The sequence below is a fragment of the Bos mutus genome, chromosome 2 (assembly GCF_027580195.1).
Source record: "Bos mutus isolate GX-2022 chromosome 2, NWIPB_WYAK_1.1, whole genome shotgun sequence".
Lineage (NCBI taxonomy): Eukaryota > Metazoa > Chordata > Mammalia > Artiodactyla > Bovidae > Bos > Bos mutus.
In genome coordinates this window covers 104397189-104418045 of record NC_091618.1, presented here as the reverse complement: position 1 = coordinate 104418045, position 20857 = coordinate 104397189, and the positions used below count along the sequence as shown (strand labels likewise).

General features: G+C 37.5%; 1 protein-coding gene across 9 annotated transcripts in view; it reads left to right on the top strand.

The window, feature by feature from the left end:
• COBLL1 (cordon-bleu WH2 repeat protein like 1) overlaps positions 1–20857 on the top strand; it is a 167780-nt gene that overhangs the window by 106718 nt on the left and 40205 nt on the right. For 7 of the 9 annotated variants that reach the window (XM_070357731.1, XM_070357723.1, XM_070357710.1 and 4 more), the window contains exons 4-8: positions 5500–5701; positions 9097–9325; positions 10191–10229; positions 15567–15664; positions 15776–16012. In XM_070357731.1, coding sequence (XP_070213832.1) covers positions 5500–5701; positions 9097–9325; positions 10191–10229; positions 15567–15664; positions 15776–16012 — 805 coding nt within the window. The remainder of the gene's footprint in view (positions 1–5499; positions 5702–9096; positions 9326–10190; positions 10230–15566; positions 15665–15775; positions 16013–20857) is intronic. The other 2 variants (XM_070357770.1, XM_070357740.1) reach the window with 1 other exon arrangement.

Here is a 20857-nt window from a genome sequence, read left to right as displayed (position 1 = left end):
AGTTGTTAGGTACATCAGCTTAGGATAATTACCATCAAACTAAAACTGTTGTTTTTGGTAGAAGTAACTTGGCATTTGGGTGGATAATTCTAAACTATCCTCAAGAGAGGATTTTGTTTTCTAGGGGAGCACTTTGTGACTAGTTAATCCTTAAAGCAGTCCCACTGTGTGCAGGGCTATTTAAAGTTAGTGTCCTGCTTTTATTGTGTTACAGCTCCTTTAAGGTAGAACCAGATGGTCAGTAATTCCCACCCTCAGAATTGGCTAGGTCAGGGTTATCTCTTCTGTGCTTTTAGGGCCAAATGCTGAGCCTTTAATTAAATACTTCAAGCAGTCAAACTGATCTGAGGCTGATTTTGGATGAAGTCTTCAGTTCAGTTAATGCTTACACCCCATTTCTATGTTAAGTGTACTGTCTTTAGATGCAACAAGGCTAGTAGTCAAGTTTGTTAATTAAGAAACAAAAATCAAAACTGCTTTCTCACCTCTGTGGTTTTTTTTTTAAGCATGTGAGTCGCCTTTTGACAGTTTCACCTTTTCATGCATCAGACAGTGAACAGCCACCTCAAATGCATATTGTCTGCTGTATGTTTGAGCTCATGGATATTTAAGCAGAATTACCTAAGAGATAAATAATCATTGGCTCCTATAAATTCCTCATTCAGTGACGCTGACCTGTGTTGTATTAGGTCCTGGAAAGAAAGTCTGATAAGAGGTGGAGCTGCTAGAGAGGAGTTCACATTTAGGTATAGTTAGTTCAGTTGCTCAGTCATGTCCAACTCTTTGCAACCCCATGAATCAGAGCACACCAGGCCTCTCTGTCCATCACCAACTCCCGGAGTTCACTCAAATTCATGTCCATCAAGTCGGTGATGCCATCCAGCCATCTCATCCTCTGTCATCCTCTTCTTCTGCCCACAATCCCTCCCAGCACCAGGGTCTTTTCCAATGAGTCAGCTCTTCGCATGAGGTGGTGAAAGTACTGGAGTTTCAGCTTCAGCATCAGTCCTTCCAATGAACACCCAGGACTGGTGTGTTCCAATGAACATCCTTTAGGATGGACTGGTTGGATCTCCTTGCAATCCGAGGGACTCTCAAGAGTCTTCTCCAACACCACAGTTTCAAAAGCTTCAATTCTTTGGCACTCAGCTTTCTTCACAGTCCAACTCTCACATCCATATATGACCACTGGAAAAACCATAGCCTTGACTAGACGGATCTTTTTTGGTAAAGTAGTGTCTCTGCTTTTGAATATGCTGTCTAGGTTGGTCATAACTTTCCTTCCAAGGAGTAAGCGTCTTTTAATTTCATGGCTGCAGTCACCATCTGCAGTGATTTTGGAGCCCAAAAAATTAAGTCTGACACTGTTTCCATTGTTTCCCCATCTATTTCCCACGAAGTGATGGGACCAGATGCCATGATCTTAGTTTTCTGAATGTTGAGCTTTAAGCCAACTTTTCCACTCTCCTCTTTCACTTTCATCAAGAGGCTTTTTAGTTCCTCTTCACTTTCTGCCATAAGGGTGGAGTCATCTGCATATGTGAGGCTATTGCTATTTCTCCCGACAATCTTGATTCCAGCTTATGCTTCTTCCAGTCCAGCGTTTCTCATGATATACTCTGCATAGAAGTTAAATAAGCAGGGTGACAATATACAGCCTTGACGTACTCCATTTCCTATTTGGAACCAGTCTGTTGTTCCATGTCCAGTTCTAACTGTTGCTTCCTGACCTGATATAGGTTTCTCAAGAGGCAGGTCAGGTGGTCTGGTATTCCCATCTCTTTCAGAATTTTCCACAGTTTATTGTGATCCACACAGTCAAAGACTTTGACATAGTCAATAAAGCAGAAATAGATGTTTTTTTGGAAGTCTCTTGCTTTTTCTATGATCCAGCGGATGTTGGCAGTTTGATCTCTGGTTCCTCTGCCTTTTCTTAAACCAGCTTGAACATCTGGAAGTTCATGGTTCACGTATTGCTGAAGCTTGGCATGGAGAATTTTGAGCATTACTTTACTAGCGTGTGAGATGAGTGCAATTGTGTGGTAGTTTGAGCATTCTTCGGCATTGCCTTTCTTTGGGATTGGAATGAAAACTGACCTTTTCCAGTCTTGTGGCCACTGCTGAATTTGCAGGCAGTATCAAATCCCTGTGTATTTTTGTCTGTTACAGAACTTACTGATCTTTTGCTTTTATTATCTGCCCACAAATATTTTCTAGAGAGAATTGGCCTCTGGAATTAAGTAAAAGTTGAAGCTGTAATTATAGAATGAGAGAATAAGGTCATAAAGAAGATCTGTAACTTTTAGTTGCTTTTCCAAGAGTTGTTTATTAGAAAATATTTAGGCAGTGAATTCAAAAGTTCTAGTCACCATGCAACTTTTTTTGCTGTGAAATCTGGTATAGTGTGCAAATTATAGGTGACCACTTTGACTAAAGGAATAAAATTTGCATATCACAGATAAAAATACAATAATTCATTAAGGCATATCAGAAGAGTTAGAGTGTTAAATTGTTCTTTAAAAAGTTTTTAAAGTATCTTTTTCCCTAATAGATAAAAAATGGTAGCATAAAAATAGATTAACAAAACAAAAACAAAACTTTATACTAATCACTGTTTTTGTCTTGCTAATGTTCAGTGTTTCTGGCAGAGATTCTAGAAGGACTGTACATTTAACAAGTAAAAGATGTGAAGTATAAAGTTTAGAGTTTTTAACATGTATTAACTCGCACATTTATATATAGAGAGAGAAAGGAAAATATAATCTGAACATAATACCATTTACTCATAGACTACAGTGGACATGTCTCCATTGAGTTGGCACTGAAAATTCTCTCCTCTTCCAGCTTATATGTATAAGGATTTATAATTTATTGTAATTTATAATTATTTTGTATAAATATTTTGTATTTATAATTATATTGTATTTATTTAGACATTACCTAATCCTTCTTAACTTTATTTACTATCAGGGAAAGAAGTACCATTTTCCAGTCTAGAATTGGTATTTAGCATCAAATTGCTATCATAGAGTACTGTTACCAAAAAATAAACTTCAACAATACTCTTATGCTAGTCTTTCTCTGGATGAAATTGAGTGTGTACTATCCAAAGCCAAAATTTGGGCAATTATAGAAAATTTATGTATGAACATACTAGGTAGCTCAAGAGAAGGAAATAAAAATCCTAAATATTACTGTACAAGCCTTTAATAAAGACATACGAAACATATTTGGGGGACTGAAACATATTACAGAGAACTTTCTTTTTTTTTTACTGAGGGACTTATTTTTTATTTATTCATTTTTCTTGGCATATATATAATGGGTACAACTAGTATGTGGGAGAGAGAAAAGTGAGTGCACCATTACGAAAAATGCCTCTTTATCCCGTAACAAGTGGAATGGCCTAAGAATGGGCAACAACTGCAGAAGCTGAGGGTGAGGTAGGGAGCTGAACCCAGGGGATGGTTTGAAAATCTGTATAAAGTATTTGACCTCAGGACCACGGAATGTCAGACAACTAATTCTTCCCCAGCAGGATACTTCCTCTCTGGAAACGTTGAACCAGAGAGGCTACAGACCTGGGAATTCCACCTAGGAGACTGAGGGTAGGTGCATATGGGAACAGATGTACTAAATTAAAAATAGCATACTGAACAGTGAGGTTTTTTAGTCTCATTTTGCTGTCAAGTTTCTAAAAGACTGATAGCTGTTCATAATCTAGGTAAGAAATTGGAGAATTATCTTTTATTGACATTTATACTTACCTTTGGGGTGGGGGGAAGCTGGTCACCTGATTACCCTCAAGTGAAGCCCATCAACCTGTAAACCTCAGTTCACAAAAATAAGACTTTTAGACAGTATTTTATTGCCTCAGTCTTGAGTATGAGCTAACAGCTTAGGACCTCCAGACATTTGCAGAAAGCACATAATATAAAAGATTTTTTTGGTATGCTTTCCTCAAATGCTGACAATTAAGAAAGAGTTTGAGACCACACAATTCTGTTTATTTTTCTTGCTATATGTATAATGGGTACAGCTTGTATGTGGGAGAGAGAAGGGAGATGAAGTGAATGAAAACAAGTCTGTGTCAGCAGTTGGAATCTGTGGAAAGGGAAGCAAAAAATTAAGTGTTCTGAATCTCAAGTCGAATTAGCAATTCTGTATAGAAATAGGTTCTGTATTACTATTAGTGTTGAACACTTAATCACTGTTTGAAATTTTATCATACATTTACTTGGTTATTTTTTCACTGTCTAGCATAAGAGTTCCTAAACTTTTTTCTGTCAAGAGCCAATTAGTAAAAAAGTATTAGGTTTGGGGGGCCCTACAGTCTCAGTCACATCTACTCAAATCTGTCATTATAACACAAAAGTAGCCCTGCTGCTAAGCTGCTGCTAAGTCGCTTCAGTCGTGTCCGACTCTGTGCGACCCCATAGATGGCAGCCCACCAGGCTCCCCTGTCCCTGGGATTCTCCAGGCAAGAACACTGGAGTGGGTTGCCGTTTCCTTCTCCAATGCATGAAAGTGAAAAGTGAAAGTGAAGTCGCTCAGTCGTGTCCGACTCTTAGCGACTCCATGGACTGCAGCCCACCAGGCTCCCCCATCCATGGGATTTTCCAGGCAAGAGTACTGGAGTTGGGTGCCATTGTCTTCTCCGAAAGTAGCCCTGGATATTATATAAACAAATAAGCTTTGCTGTGTGCCAATAAGCTTTTATTTACAAAAACAAGACTGTGGACCCACTTTGACCTGCAGACTGTAGCTTGCTGACACTTAGTCTAGTCCATCTGGCAGTGTTTTGGGTATCTGAGAGAAGGTATGCCATAAAGTTGTACCCTGTCGCCAATGCCTAGGGATATTAAATGCTGTTTGAATGAATTGAAGAAGTCTGTATGACACTTTTCGTTAGGATTTTGTGGCCTTCCTCATGTAGATTCTATGCTTTCTAAAGACCAAAAGTGACAATACTGTATTCTTATCAGAACCAATTTGTAAGCTAAAGATTGGTCATATTCCAAGTGACATTGTAAAGGAGCATCTACTAAGTTAAGTGACTGCTTTTGGGTAAAGAAGATCTTTTCCTTCTCCTGAAATCTATGATATGAAGACAATTTGGCAGATAAAATATACAGAATTTTTAAACCAACACAAGGATCCAAGTTTTCTTGAATACTACTTAGAATTTTTAAACTATTATAATTTTGTCTGCTTGAATATAATATCTTGTAGTTAGCTTTTTAAGCAGCTTTCACAGTATTCTGTAGGCTTGTTTTATCTGCTGAAGATAAGAAAAAAAGGAAGGTTAGTCACACAGTTGTGTCCGACTCTCTGTGATCCCATGGACTGTAGCCCGGCAGGTCCTCTGTCCATGGAATTCTCCCGGCAAGAGTACTGAGTGGGTTGCCATTCCCCAGAGGCCCCATAAAAAATGCTTGAAACAATAAATTGAACAGGTAATGAAACTGCTCCATGATCAGCACTACTCTTGTTTTACAGTAAACCTATGATGGACTTGTTGATTTTCCTCTGTGCACAATATCACTTAAATCCATCAAGTCACACAATTGATCTGCTCTCAGCTGAAAAGAACCCCATTAAATTTAAGCCAAACACACCAATAGGAATGTTGGAGGTGGAAAAAGTAATTTTAAAGCCAAAGATTCTGGATAAGAAGAAACCTACACCTTTAATACCAGAGGTAAGATTTTCATAGTAGATTTTGACATGATACTAAGTTAGGTTTTAAAATCATTCTTTGCAGCTCAGTGTAAATGAAATAAAATTTGCTTTTCCTGGTCTAATTCGGTGTAAGTATGGCTATCGTGTTTTCCTGGACCTTTTTGCTTAGGATTCACTTGGTTGTTTATCTTTGGATTAACTAGGATTTGGGGAATACTTTAGATTTTAGATGTGCTAAAGTGATCTTTTTGACAGTATCAGAATCTGACAGTTATGAAAGATCTATATTTTGAGCTATTCTTTTAAAAAGTATTTTACATTTTTTTTAAAAGGCTTTAGAATTCTTGAATACAAATTCCTCTAGGAATTTAAAATAATTTTTTTTACTTCTCTGTACATGGTAAGCGGTGGTTGTAACTTTTTAACTTATAAATTATTGTTAATTTGAGCTGCATGATGGCTCGGTTTTCTGTAATGTATGAATTTTAAGCAAAAATTTTTTACCATAGTGATAATATCATTCATCAGTTCTCCTTTATAAAATTGTTCTCTTTCCGTAAGCAAACAGGGGGTAGAAGTAATGGGTTTCTAGAAATACTCTTTCATTAGGAACAACATAAACCACTTTTAACTTTAAAAAATATATAAAGGTTTATTTTTAAAATTAGTTCATTTACACATGACTTGGGTACATACATTCTCATATTTTCTTCATATTCTTATGAGGTTTTTTTTTTTTTAACAAAAACGGTACCTTTTATGGACAATACTAAAAATCCTTTGCTTTCTACAACATTTGATTGAATATTAAATATTAGGATATTGGGCTATTTTCCATAAAGATATGTATCCTATTTATCTAGATGGAAATTGTATTATTTATGCTGTAGGATTTGACTATATGTGGTATTTTAGGAATATATGTTAAACTTTAAAGATCTGCAATCTGTAAGTTTCATTTAACGTGGTCATGTTTCTAAATTCCATTTACATACAAAATTTAATTCAATTGCATTAAAATACGGAGGTGCTTAAAATCTTCTTGGTAACTTTGAGTTAGCAGTATTAAATATCTAAATGAGGACTATTATACTATTCTTTACTAATATATTAAAATTAACCAAAGTACTAATAATAGTAGTGACAACAATCAGATCAGATCAGTTCAGTCGCTCAGTCGTGTCCGACTCTCTGCGACCCCATGAATCGCAGCACGCCAGGCCTCCCTGTCCAACACCAACTCCTGGAGTTCACTCAGACTCACGTCCATCGAGTCAGTGATGCCATCCAGCCATCTCATCCTCTGCCGTCCCCTTCTCCTCCTGCCCCCAATCCCTCCCAGCATCAGAGTCTTTTCCAATGAGTCAACTCTTTGCATGAGGTGGCCAAGTACTGGAGTTTCAGCTTCAGCATCAGTCCTTCCAAAGGAATCCCAGGGCTGATCTCCTTCAGAATGGACTGGTTGGATCTCCTTGCAGTCCAAGGGACTCTCAAGAGTCTTCTCCAACACCACAGTTCAAAAGCATCAATTCTTCGGCGCTCAGCCTTCTTCACAGTCCAACTCTCACATCCATAATGACCACAGGAAAAACCATAGCCTTGACTAGACGAACCTTTGTTGGCAAAGTAATGTCTCTGCTTTTGAATATGCTATCTAGGTTGGTCATAACTTTCTTTCCAAGGAGTAAGCGTCTTTTAATTTCATGGCTGCAGTCACCATCTGTAGTGATTTTGGAGCCCAGAAAAATAAACTCTGACACTGTTTCCACTGTTTCCCCATCTATTTCCCATGAAGTAATGGGACCAGAAGCCATGATCTTCATTTTCTGAATGTTGAGCTTTAAGCCAACTTTTTCACTCTCCACTTTCACTTTCATCAAGAGGCTTTTTAGTTCCTCTTCACTTTCTGCCATAAGGGTGTTGTCATCTGTATATCTGAGGTTATTGATATTTCTCCCAGCAATCTTGATTCCAGCTTGTGTTTCTTCCAGTCCAGCGTTTCTCATGATGTACTCTGCATATAAGTTAAATAAACAGGGTGACAATATACAGCCTTGACGAACTCCATTTCCTATTTGGAACCAGTCTGTTGTTCCATGTCCAGTTCTAACTGTTGCTTCCTGACCTGCATACAAATTTCTCAAGAGGCAGGTCAGGTGGTCTGGTATTCCCATCTCTTTCAGAATTTTCCACAGTTTATTGTGATCCACACAGTCAAAGGCTTTGGCATAGTCAGTAAAGCAGAAATAGATGTTTTTCTGGAACTCTCTTGCTTTTTCCATGATCCAGCGAATGTTGGCAATTTGATCTCTGGTTCCTCTGCCTTTTCTAAAACCAGCTTGAACATCAGGAAGTTCACGGTTCACATATTGCTGAAGCCTGGCTTGGAGAATTTTGAGCATTACTTTTATTAGCGTGTGCTGCTGCTGCTCCTGCTAAGTTGCTTCAGTCGTGTCCGACTCTATGCGACCCCATAGACGGTAGCCCACCAGGCTCACCCGTCCCTGGGATTCTCCAGGCAAGAACATTGGAGTGGGTTGCCATTTCCTTCTCCAATGCATGAAAGTGAAAAGTGAAAGGGAAGTCGCTCAGTCATGTCCGACTCTAGCAACCCCATGGACTGCAACCCACCAGCCTCCTCCATCCATGGAATTTTCCAGGCAAAAGTACTGGAGTGGGGTGCCATTGCCTTCTCCGACTTAATACTTTATAAGAGTTATGAATTTAATCTAGATTACTTAATAAGCAACCTTTTTCAAAGCATCTGGTTTGGATTTAGGAAGTAACATTAATCAAAATGAAGATTTTACCACAAAGTAGAAAATACTGTATGTTGTATTTGTTCCAACACATAATTTTCCATAGATTATCTCATTGTTCTGGACATCACTGGAGAAAGATGGTCAGTAAACTATGGTAATTTCATATTATGCAATGTGAGGGTGCTAGAGATACAGGAATAGAACTGGGGCTTCGGTTAAAGTCTGAAGTATGAGACAGAAATTTATGACATTCTAGTACTACAAATCCAGTGTTCTTGCCTGGAGAATCCTAGGGACGGGGAGCCTGGTGGGCTGCCGTCTATGGGGTCACACAGAGTCGGACATGACTGAAGTGACTTAGCAGCAACAGCAGTGCTACAAAGACTATTCTAGAAAACGCCTCCAATCTTCTCCAAATCTCAGGATGGAAATTCAGGCCACTTACTTCCACCAGAAACACCATAAGTTAAAAATAAGGTCACAGTACTTGTATATCATCATGTTATTCACTTTAATTCTTAATGTTACCTATATTATTGAACTTGGCTATAGAAGAAGGATTCTTACACAATAAAATGAAGGTTCTTATTATCTTGGAAAAAAAAAAACCCAGTAAATTATGGTGTAACTCTGGCTTTAATCTGTGTTTCAGAAAACTGTGAGAGTAGTGATCAATTTTAAGAAAACGCAGAAGACAATAGTAAGAGTTAGCCCACATGCACCTCTTCAAGAACTTATCGCCATTATATGCAGCAAATGTGAGTTTGATCCATTACACACACAGTTATTGAAGGACTATCAGTCTCAGGAGCCCCTTGACTTGACAAAATCTCTTAATGAACTGGGACTGAGGGAATTATATGCCATCGATGTCAGCAAAGGTAAGTAAGACTTTTCATGTTGTTCATTTGACAGGATGTGCATATGTATGCATGTTTTGTGTTTATGTATAAGTATTCTCAAATTCATAAAGAATCCTGTAGTAAAGTCAGTACATGTCATTGGAAATAAAAAGAGAAAACTAAATGTAATAAAATTTAACTTGAGTTCAGTTATTAAAATTGGAATAAAAATTTGTCTTTCTTAGCTGTCATTTACATTTTACACTTTTCCATCTACCTTTGAATATTTAGGGCATCCCTGGTAGCCCAGCTGGTAAAGAATCCGCCTGCAATGCAGGAGACCCTGGTTTGATTCCTGGGTCAGGAAGATCCCCTGGAGAAGGGATAGGCCACCCTACTCCCTTATTCATGGGCTTCCCTGGTGGCTCAGATGGTAAAAAAATCCAACTGTACTGTGGGAGACTCACCATGGTTGTGTCTGAGTCTTAATTTTCTTTCAAATTTAGGAATATATTGACAAATATTTTTCTAAGTTCAGCACCCAAAATCAATTAGCTTATAAAATGAGTCAGTCTAGTTAACAAAAGTCTTCAAAATAGGATAACTTGGAGTATAAATCTATAGATATAATGTATTAAAACTTGGAGATTTTAGATAATGTTGGTTTCTATGATATCTAATAGATAAATGCAAGTTTCTTTATTCAACACAAATCTGTTTTATTAGGAGTAATAAAAGCTTTGTGAAGAATGATTACTTACATCGTCTCTGTGTAGAGAACTTCAACTTGAGATTGTGGCTTTAAATAACTCATAGACAAATGTTTCAACTCAGTGATGTTTTATACTTGAACAGACATTATCTTTACAGTCAAGTTACCCTCTTTTACTCCCTCCTTCTGTAGCCACTTCTGTTACTGCCTTCAACAAGTCATCTTTACAAGGTAAGATATATGAATCTGTAGAAAGATTATAATATGAAATCTCTATTTCTATTGGGTAAATTATAAAAACTGCTCATGGAACTTTTCTGGTGGCTTAGATGGTAAAGAATCTGGAGATCTGGGTTCGATCCCTGGATTGGGAAGATCTCCTGGAGAAGGGAATGGCTATCCATGCCAGTATAAGGGAATGGCTTTCCATGCCAGTACTCTTGCCTGGAGAATTCCATGGACAGAGTAGCCTAGCGGACTATAGTCCACGGGATTGCAAAGAGTTGGACATGACTGAGTGACTAACACTAACTAACCAAGCTGATAATATTACCTATCTTCTTAAGACTATTAATATATACATTTTGTAAGAGATTTTAATTTAGAAAATCTTTGGGTTTTATTTCTGAAAAATAGTTTATAAGCTCCCACCTTGATTCCTGAATTTAATACAATAATTACATTTCAATAACTATTTGAAAATTAACATCACATTAAGAATGAGAAAAACATATCCTTCACTCTCAGACAAGAAAAAGTGATTTTGCTTGGGCCTTTATTGGGTACATACACTGAAAGCTTGGTGGTTTCAAGAAGGGTCCCAAATTATTTCTTTTGAAATAGTTATTCAGACTATTAAGGGTATATTCATTATAGGCAATGTTTGCAAATTTAAATTGCTTGTGAATATTTTGTAATAATATGGAAAGTGCTTATGCTAAAATCAGCTTTTAAAGCTCTTTAATGTTTAGTATATTTTAAAAAAATTTTACATGAAATTTCTGAAAATGAATATATAAAAATTTTAAGTGTGGATACCTTTGGGTGGTAGGACTATGAGTGACATTTTTCATCCTTCTTTTCTTTATATTATAGAATTTTATAATGGAAATATATTACTTTCATAGCAGAAAACTTTATTAAAAATTATCCAATAATAATAAAGTCTGGAAATCTTTTCCCCATTAAAAAATAGGTTCAGATAATTGATTATTGTAATAATTACCCCCTACTAAAAAAACTTAATAAACTATATACATTAAGTGTTATTAAATTACTGAAATCTTCTTTCTTCACCATTTAGAATTTTTTTATAACACAATGAACCTCTCGATTCCAAGAATTAAGCCCACATAAGTAATAGTGTACTTATTTATTTCTAGTGGCTATCATGAAGACTAGACTAATCAAAGGAGTTGAAAATTCTTATGATTATAAAGTGTATGCTGCTAAGTCATTTCAGTCGTGTCCGACTCTGTGCGACCCCATAGATGGCAGCCCACCAGGCTCCCCTGTCCCTGGGATTCTCCAGGCAAGAACACGGGAGTGGGTTGCCATTTCCTTCTCCAATGCATGAAAGTGAAAAGTGAAAGTGAAGTCGCTCAGTCGTGTCCGACCCTTAGTGACCCCATGAACTGCAGCCTACCAGGCTCCTCCATCCATAGGATTTTCCAGGCAAGAGTACTGGAGTGGGGTGCCATTGCCTTCTCCGTGTAAAGTGTATACTGGCTAATAATCAGAAGATAGGCATGTTAATCCTGATATTGCCTTAGCTACTAAGCTCATCTGGCAAGCTGATCAGGCAAATGACTTTATTTGTCTGGATCTCACCTCCCACTTTTATGATAATCAAGAGAAAAAAATGTTCTCTTGATTCTTTCCAGCAACAGCATTCTGTTACTTGTACATGGCTTTCACTCCTAACTTTGCCACTCTCTACATACATAACCCAAAGCACATTCCATAATCTTATTGGCCTCGTTTTGAAGCTGTTGAATGCGCTGATTTCTAATATCCCCTCCAGCCAAAAAAGTATGTGGTTTATGCAGAGTATTAAATGTTGTGAATATAATCTTAAGAGATTGTAACAGGAAAATGTAAAAAGCTCCTTTTACAGTGTCAGAATCTACAAGCTCAATCCAAATGTTGTAAATGCTCCTGCCTCCTTATTTTGTCTGATAAGATCAGAAGGCTTAGAACTTTGTGTGCAATTATTTACAGCCTCGCTTTGAGAAACAGGAAACTACAGTATTTAAGTTGCTTTTCTAAATAAGCTCAAGTCCTTGTTTGTCCTGCTGTTTAACACTGACTTGTAGTGATCCCTGAAATTGAGCTTTTTTTTTTTTGAAATTGAGCTTTAAGTGAAGACTTAGGAATTAACCACTGTTGAGGATGCCTGGAAATTACTTTGCCAAAAATAACTACGTGAGTACTCTGGTTATAGTTATTGCGCTGCACCGCCATGTGAACTTGCTATTCACTGTTCCAATGAAATTTAATTGTATATCTACATTCAACTAGTGGAGGAGTCTATCTTAAAATGAAATAGTAGCATTTCTTAAAAAAAGAAGTCAGAGGTATTGCACATCATCTTTAAATGGGTACTGGATTCAATTCTAGTGTTTAATGTCTATTTGTTTTGGTGCAAGTTATTCAAACTCTCTAGTCATCGTCACCCAGGCCTTTCAATTTTTTACAGTCCCCAATTTATAACAAGGGCTCAGAATAGCTCAGGTAGCTTGTGACACCTACCTCCCAGGATTGTTCTAAAGAATGAATTAGGCATGTGAAAAAATTTGTGACCATAAAATGCTGTCCACAATCCTATTATTGTTAGTTGCTAGCATTGTCAGTAAACTCATTGTACAGAATACATAGTGCTTATTTAATATTTGAAGCATCAGATTTATGAAGTTTTAATTTGTGAAATATAGTTCTCCTTTATGTCTTATTGAGGCATATTGCATTAATATATTTATTGGTGTTAACTATCTTTGCTTTCCTGGAATAACTCCTACTTTGTCATAAATTATTTAATTTTTGAAACTTTTTCTTTAAATAAGAAGACTAGAAAAGACTATGTATTTAAGACTATCATTGAGCTCTAAATTCTGCTATGGATATATCCCGCACATTTCAACTTATAGTACTTTGTCTCCAATGTCACAGAGATTATATTGTGATTTGCCATAAAACTCATATGTGTTTCACATGAGAGAGGTTTTTAAAATGTATAAATGCCCACTGCTGTCTCTCTTTTTAAAATCTGCAACTTATTTGTTGAAGAAACCAGGTCATTTGTCTTATGGTGTTTTCCACATTCAGAATTTGGCTGATTGCATCCTGTGGTGCCACTTAACATGTTCCTTTATCCTCTATTTCCTGTAAATTGATTGTTAAATCTACAGACTTGATCAGATTTGGGGGAGGTATTTTTGATAAGAATATTTCATGGGTTGTATCATGTATTTCCATTAACAGACATGTAATAACAAGTTACCTTTATTGATGTTAGCCATCAATAATCATTGCCAGTATCTTTTTAAATTGAAGTATAGTTGATATATCACTCTACAGCAAAGTGATTCAGTTATACATATATATAATTCTTTTTAACATTCTTTTCCACTATGGTTTATCACAAGACGGTGAATATAGTTCTCTGTGCTATCCAGTAGAACCTTGTCGCTTAGCCATCCTATCTACATATGATAGCTTGTACCCCAGCTGCCACTCCATTCCTTCCCCACCCCTGCCTTCTCCTTGGCAACCGCACGTCTGTCCTCTGTGTCTCTTGGTCCGTTTCATAGATAGATTCGTTTATGTCATAGTTTAGATTCCATGTATAAATGATAGCATATGGTATTTGTATTTCTCTTTCTGTCTTAGTATGAAAATCTCTAGGTCCATCCATGTTCCTGCCAATGGCATTGTTTCATTGTTTTGGGGGGATGAGTAGTATTCCACTGTGTGTGTATACCACGTCTTATTTATCTACTCATCTGTCGATGGACATGTAGGTTATTTCCATGTCTTATGTATTGTTGGCAGTGCTGCTGTGAACATCACTGCACATGTCTTAGTTAATTAAGAGTTATAAAACATTATAATCTGTAACAAATATTCCTATTAGTAGTTGAGATATTTCTAAAAAAAGCCAGTTTTCCTATGTCAGCTATTCTCTCTCAATAGAATTCATTCAGAAAACGCAGGATAAAATGTGATTCCCTTAATTTTAAAAATAATGGCCAATGAGAATCAGTTACTTTTTAGTATTGTTATGAATTTATGGAATTAAACATGTGTGCTATGTTTCACTTTATTGAGTTATTCTTACGATGTCCAAATTGTCCTGACTGTGGCCCGGAGAAACTGTGTCAGATTGGTTCCTGAGATGGTTCCTTTTAGTGGGAAATGGGATTTAGAAACAATCTGGGCCAGGGTGACTTGGGGGTACTGGATTTGTTGTTTGTAAGCCCTTTCAGTTGACATTAGAAAATACTGTTTAGAAAATGAAATGTTACCTATGCAACATCAAGATTTGACATTTGCCATTCTGATTAAAATATGGTTTAATTTCGGCACTATTGACATTTGGGGCTGGATAATTCTTTGCTGTTTGCTTTAGAGTATTATTGTTGTCTTGTGCTTTAGAGTATTATTTAGCAGCATCACTAGCCTGTATCCAGTAGATCCCAACAGCACATTCTCTTCACCCTAACTCAGTCGTGGCAACCAAAATTGTCCCTACTGTTACTGCTGCTAAGTTGCTTCAGTCGTGTCCGACTCTGTGCGACCCCAGAGACGACAGTCCACTAGGCTCCTCCGTCCCTGGGATTCTCCAGGGAAGAAAAATTGTCCCTAGACATTGTTAAATGTCTTCGGGTGAATGTGTGTGTGTGTTTGTATGTGCAAAACCACCCTCAGTTGAGAACCCCTGGATTACAGAAATAAAAATTTTAAAACATTTAACAGAGTGCTAAGTAATTTGATGGACAGGGAGGCCTGGCGTGCTGCGATTCATGGGGTTGCAAAAAGTCAGACACGACTGAGCGACTGAACTGAACTGAAGTAATTATAATGAATCATGCTTTGGAGAATTAAATACTTTATGATAGTTTAGCTGAGACAAAAAAGTATAATTCAAAATCAACAAAGATACAAACTGTATGATAACAACATCCTTTTTACAACATCCTTTTAAAAGTAAAAAGTGTCCTTTTTATTTCTAAAATGTTGATAGTTGTGTGTAAAACACACTCTGAGTCACTACAAAATGGGTTTATGTCCTAGCTCTGTCATTTCCTGACCTTTGCCCCAAGTATGTATCTTAGTTTCTTTAAGCTTCAGTTTTCCCTACTGTGGAACAGGAACAATAATACTAAATGTGCTTGCTGCTTTGAGAGTCAATTAAAATATGAGGTGCCTAGCAGAGTGCCTGGTTTATAGTAGATCATAGCTAGTAGCTTTTATCATTAAATAGTTATCAAGGAAAAGTAATCGAGAGAAACCTCAGAGGTGAACATATAACTCTGTGAACAAAAGTAAGGTGCTTTTTTTCTGTTTTAGAGTCCTGCCAAATATCACAAAACCTAGACCTTATGAAGGATAAAGAAAGTAAAGGGTTTTTCAGCTTATTTCAACGCAGTAAGAAAAAGCGGGAGCAAGTACGTATTTTCTTATGTAGTATTTTATAAGACTCTTCTAATCTGTTTTTAACTGCGTGTGCTTTTTACCATGGAATTACCTGTAGATTTTGCCTTTTCATTCTGTATTAGACTGTCAGCGCCCCCGCGACTCCTCTAGTAAGCAAGCACCGGCCAACTTTTACAAAGAGCAATACCATTTCCAAACAGTATATTTCAAACACCCTGCCGTCGGATGCCCCCAAGAAGAGGCGTGCTCCACTGCCTCCAATGCCAGGGTCTCAGAGTTCCCCCCAGGACCTCGCGCACATCCAGGAGAGGCCAGCTTCTTGTATGGTGAAATCCCCGAGTGTGGATGAAACAGAGGAGGTATGTACATTTGTTTGGTTTGTATTTTTAAGATGGGGAAGGGGACCATCCATTTTTCCTCTTTACTAACTTGTCCTTTTCCACATAGGCTGCTAATAGTAACATTTACTCATATGTAATTAGATGAATAACTAGTTGCTAACAGCATTGGTACCATGAAGAGAGTCCCTATGTACAGTTCTGAAATGCAGTAAAGAATAAAATATGCCTATTTTAAGTAGCTTTTATATACAAGCAAATACATCATCTGTAAACCTTAAAGTCCTGGTTCATTAAGGCCCAGCTGGAAGTTCTTGTTTGATGCATGTATTAGGAAAGGAAATATTTATTTGTGAACACAGCTTTTTTTCTTTTTGTTAACAGCAACACAATCTATGTTACTTTCATGGATTTCTAACTACATATAGTCAGGTCTTGACCTGACTCTCAGATTCTCAGGGGGGTCTGCCTGATACATATATACTCTATTATAAAAAGTCTTTATATATAAAATACTACAGTTACTATCATATACTTAGATGTTCAAGGCACTGTTCTAGGTGTACCTTTTTCCCAAACATTCTATTACTTCTGTTTAATCCCAAATTTTCCTGGAACATGCTATTTTGTAGAAATCCACTTGCAAACAACTTTTCATGTCTGTAATGTCTGTACATTCTTTGCTTTATTCAGGTGAGTTATATTTGAAGTTTTAAGTAACTGTGATTGAACATAAGACCATATATTTTGTTGCTTGGAGTTGACAATTGTTTTAAGTAACTTTGAGAGCAAATTTATTTTGAGGTGTTTGAGAAACTCAGTTTTCTTGTATCTAGTTGAAGGATTTTGTTTCCACCTTAGAAAGTTAGTAAATTCAATGCTCAAGAAATTAACCCTTCTCAACTAATAAACTTTTTGTATTTGCTTAATCTTAGAGATATTTTAACTATACTTTTAAATTGTAATTTATAAACTGTCATATGTGTCTTTAGAAAGTAGCAACTGGATTAGATAGAAATGAACTTAAAAAAATGCTGAAACTCAGTAGTTACTTGGAAAGTCATTTATTAAGCTGTCTTATTATTTCTATAAGGCTCTCTCGTCAAATGGCTGTGGTATAAAATCTCATCTTACGCATCAGGAGGATAGTTATATTTTTTCAAATTATAGAATCATTTACTACAGAGTTTTCCAGGGCAAATGCTTGGTGGTTGGGTTCAGTCTTTAAAAATGTGTGGGGGTGTATTAGTCAGGCAAGAGGAGCCTTGTTGAAAGATGCAAGGAATGTAAGGACTGTTGGTGAGTCTGAGCATGCGCAAGAAACTGAGATTGAAGCTGAGTGAGAGAAGCAGGGACCCCACGTCAGGGTCAAAGACTTCATTTTGTGACCATAACTAGTTTGTACTTCTTCACAGCAAGTCATTTAAAAGGTAGCACTTTCAGGATCATTTTATATTTTTAATTACCATAAAACTGTACTGTAAGAGTATAAATTATTACACTCTTGAGTGGTTACCAAAGTCTGTCTTTTCCTTTCTACAGAAATACATCTTAGCCCCTGCTCACAAACCTTTCCAGATGACTTCATCCAATCTATTACAGTGAACCTCCTTTGTGTTTGGAGTCTGAAGAGGTCTACATTGTCTTTCTAAAAGTCAGCTTCTTAAAATTCTAGGCTGTACTACCAGTGACCTCACCAAAAACCCTTTCTTTTGATTCTCACTCTGTTCTGTGACCAGTTGATGCCCCCATGTTCAAGGCTATTTTTTTTTTTTTTTTAAGTTTGTTGCCTTTGGAAATTTAGACATTTTTATATAATTTTCTAATTATTTTTTCCTTTGATCTGGACATCTGGTTAGTTCTTTGATGTATTGTTTGGCAGGATCTGGAATTATTTATTTTTCCCTAGAGAAGCTGAAAAATCATTTTAAAATATTTATTCATTACAAAAATTTCTTAACAGTGAAGCTGTGGTTCTCTGTGTGAGTATGTGTATGAGTGTGTGGACATGCACACATGCATGTTCATGAGTTCATGCCTTCCAAGGCATCTTACCACATATTTCCTTAACTTCTTCGCCATATTCAATGAGATAGATCTCCCTTTGGTCTTATTTTTTCTCTCTTCCATGGCCCTAATTCTCTTCTTATAGCTCAGCTCTCTTCTTTTTTTTTTTTTTTTTTTGCCACAAGTTCTTCATGATCTTAGTCTGTGTCTACTCTTTCAGAGAAAACATCTATTCTTTGTTGAGTTTTCAGCTGTAGTGTTTGGAATAATGTCCCCCTCAAAAGAAGTCCAAGCTGAAGATCTAGAGATGCGAAAGTCCTGGACTTAAGTTGGGCCCAATCCAGTGACTGGTGGTGTTACAACAGCAAGAGGGGAATGTTGTTTAGTTTTTCAGTCATGTCCAACTCTTTGCGGCCCCCTGGACTGTAGCCTACCAGATACCTCTGTCCATAGAATTTTCCAGGCAAGAATACTGGAGTGGGATTCTGTTTCCTTCTCCAGGGGATTGTTCCAACCTAGAACGGAACCCACATCTCCAGCATTGGCAGGCAGATTCTTTACCACTGAGCCACCAGGGAAGACTCAGGCACAAAGACACAAAGGAGAGGTCATGTGATGACAGATGGAGATTGCAGTGGCACTGCCACAAGCCAGAGAATACCAGGAGCCTAGAGGAGGCAAGGAAGGACTCTTCCCCAGACTTCCGAGGGATATGGTCCTGCTGACACCTTGATCTCAGACTGCTAGCTTCCAGAACTGCAGCAGAATAAATTTTTGTTGGTTGAAGCTGCCCAGTCATGGTCATTTGTTCCGGCAGTCTAGGAAACGAATACATCAGCTTTGTATTCCAGTCTCAATATCGTTCCACTTGAAGTTTGAACTCATGGTTGCTTATTGACTCCTCACTGCCTGGTTGGTGTTTAGTTGCTAAATCATGTCCAGCTCTTTGAGACCCCATGAATTGCAGCATACCAGGCTTCCCTGTCCTTCACTATCTGCTGAATTTACTCAAACTCATGTCTGTTGAGTCAATAATGCCATCCAACCATCTCATCTGTCACCCCTTTCTCCTTTTGCCCTCAATCTTTCCCAGCATCAGGGCCTTTTCCAAGGAGTCAGCTGTTTGTATCAGGTGGCCAAAGTATTGAGCTTCAACATCAGTCCTTCCAATGAATATTCAGGGTTGATTTCCTTTAGGATTGACTGGTTTGATCTCCTTGCTGTCCACGGGACTCTCAAGAGTCCTCTCCAGCACTACAGTTCTAAAGCATCAATTCTTCAGCATTCAGCCTTCTTTATGGTATCATCTGCATATCTGAGACTATTGGTATATCTCCAGGCAGTATTGATTCCAGCTTGTGCCTCATCCAGCCCAGTATTTCACATGATGTATTCTGCATGTAAGTTAAATAAGCAGCGTGACCATATACAGCCTTTATATACTCCTCTCCCAGCTTTGAACCAGTCTGTTGTTTCATGTCCAGTTCTAACTGTTGCTTCTTGTCCTTTATTCAGGTTTCTCAGGCGACAGGTAAGGTGGTCTGATATTCCTGTCTCTTTAAGAATTTTCCAGTTTGTTGTGATCTGCACTATCAAAATGGCTTTAGTGCAGTCAATGAAGCAGATGTTTTTTGGAATTCCCTTGCTTTTTCTATGATCCAGCAGATGTTGGCAATTTGATCTCTGGTTCCTAAATCCAGCTGGTACATCTGGAAGTCCTCAGTTCATGTACTGCTGAAGCCTAGCTTGAAGGATTTTGAGTGTACTCTTGCTAGCATGTGAAGTGAATGCAGTTGTGCAGTAATTTGAACATTCTTTGGGATTAGAATGAAAACTGACCTTTTCCAGTCCTGTGGCCACTGATGCATTTTCCGAATTTGCTGACATATTGCATGCAGCACTTTAGCAGCAGCATCTTTTAGGATTAAGAGTTCAACTGGAATTCCATCACCTCTACTAGCTTTGTTTGTAGTCATGCTCCCTAAGGCCCACTTGACTTCACACTCCAGGATTCTGACTCTAGGTGAGTGACCACACTGTTGTGGTTATCTGGGTCATTAAAACCTTTTTTGCACAGTTCTTTTGAGTATTCTTGCTACTCTTCTTAATCTCTTCTGCTTCCACTAGATCCTTGCTGTTTCTGTCCTTTATTGTGCCCAACTTTGTATGAAATTTTTCCTTGGTATCCCCAGTTTTCTTAAAGAGATCTCTAGTCCTTCCCATTCTATTGTTTTCCTCTATTCCTTTGCATTGTTTGCTTATGAAGGCATTCTTATCTCTTCTTGCTATTCTCTAGAACTCTGCATTCAGCTGGGTATCTCTTTTTCTTTCTCCTTTGCTTTTTCTTTCTCTTCTTTTCTCAGCTATTTGTAAGGCCTCCTTAGACAACCATTTTGCCTCCTTGCATTTCTTTTTCTTGGGGATGGTTTTGGTCATCACCTTCTATACAATGTTAGGGACCTCCATCCATAATTCTTCAGGCACTTTGTCTACCAGATCGAGTTCCTTGAATCTGTTCGTCATCTCCACTTATAAGAGATTTGATTTAGGTCATACCTGAGTGGCCTAGTGGTTTTCCCTACTTTATTCAGTTTGAGCCTGAATTTTGAAATAAGGAGCTGATGATCTGAGCCACAGTCTGCTCCTGGTCTTGTTTTTGCTGACTGTTTACAGCTTCTTGATCTTTGGCTGCAAAGAATATAATCAATCTGATTTGGGCATTGATCATCTGGAGATCAATGTATGTAAAATCAGTCTCACTTATTTCTCCTAGTTTGAAAAGGTCAAGATGATCTTTGATGTTCTTTCTTTTTCTCTCCACATCCACTTAGTGACTAACCATTCAGTTTCTCCTCACAG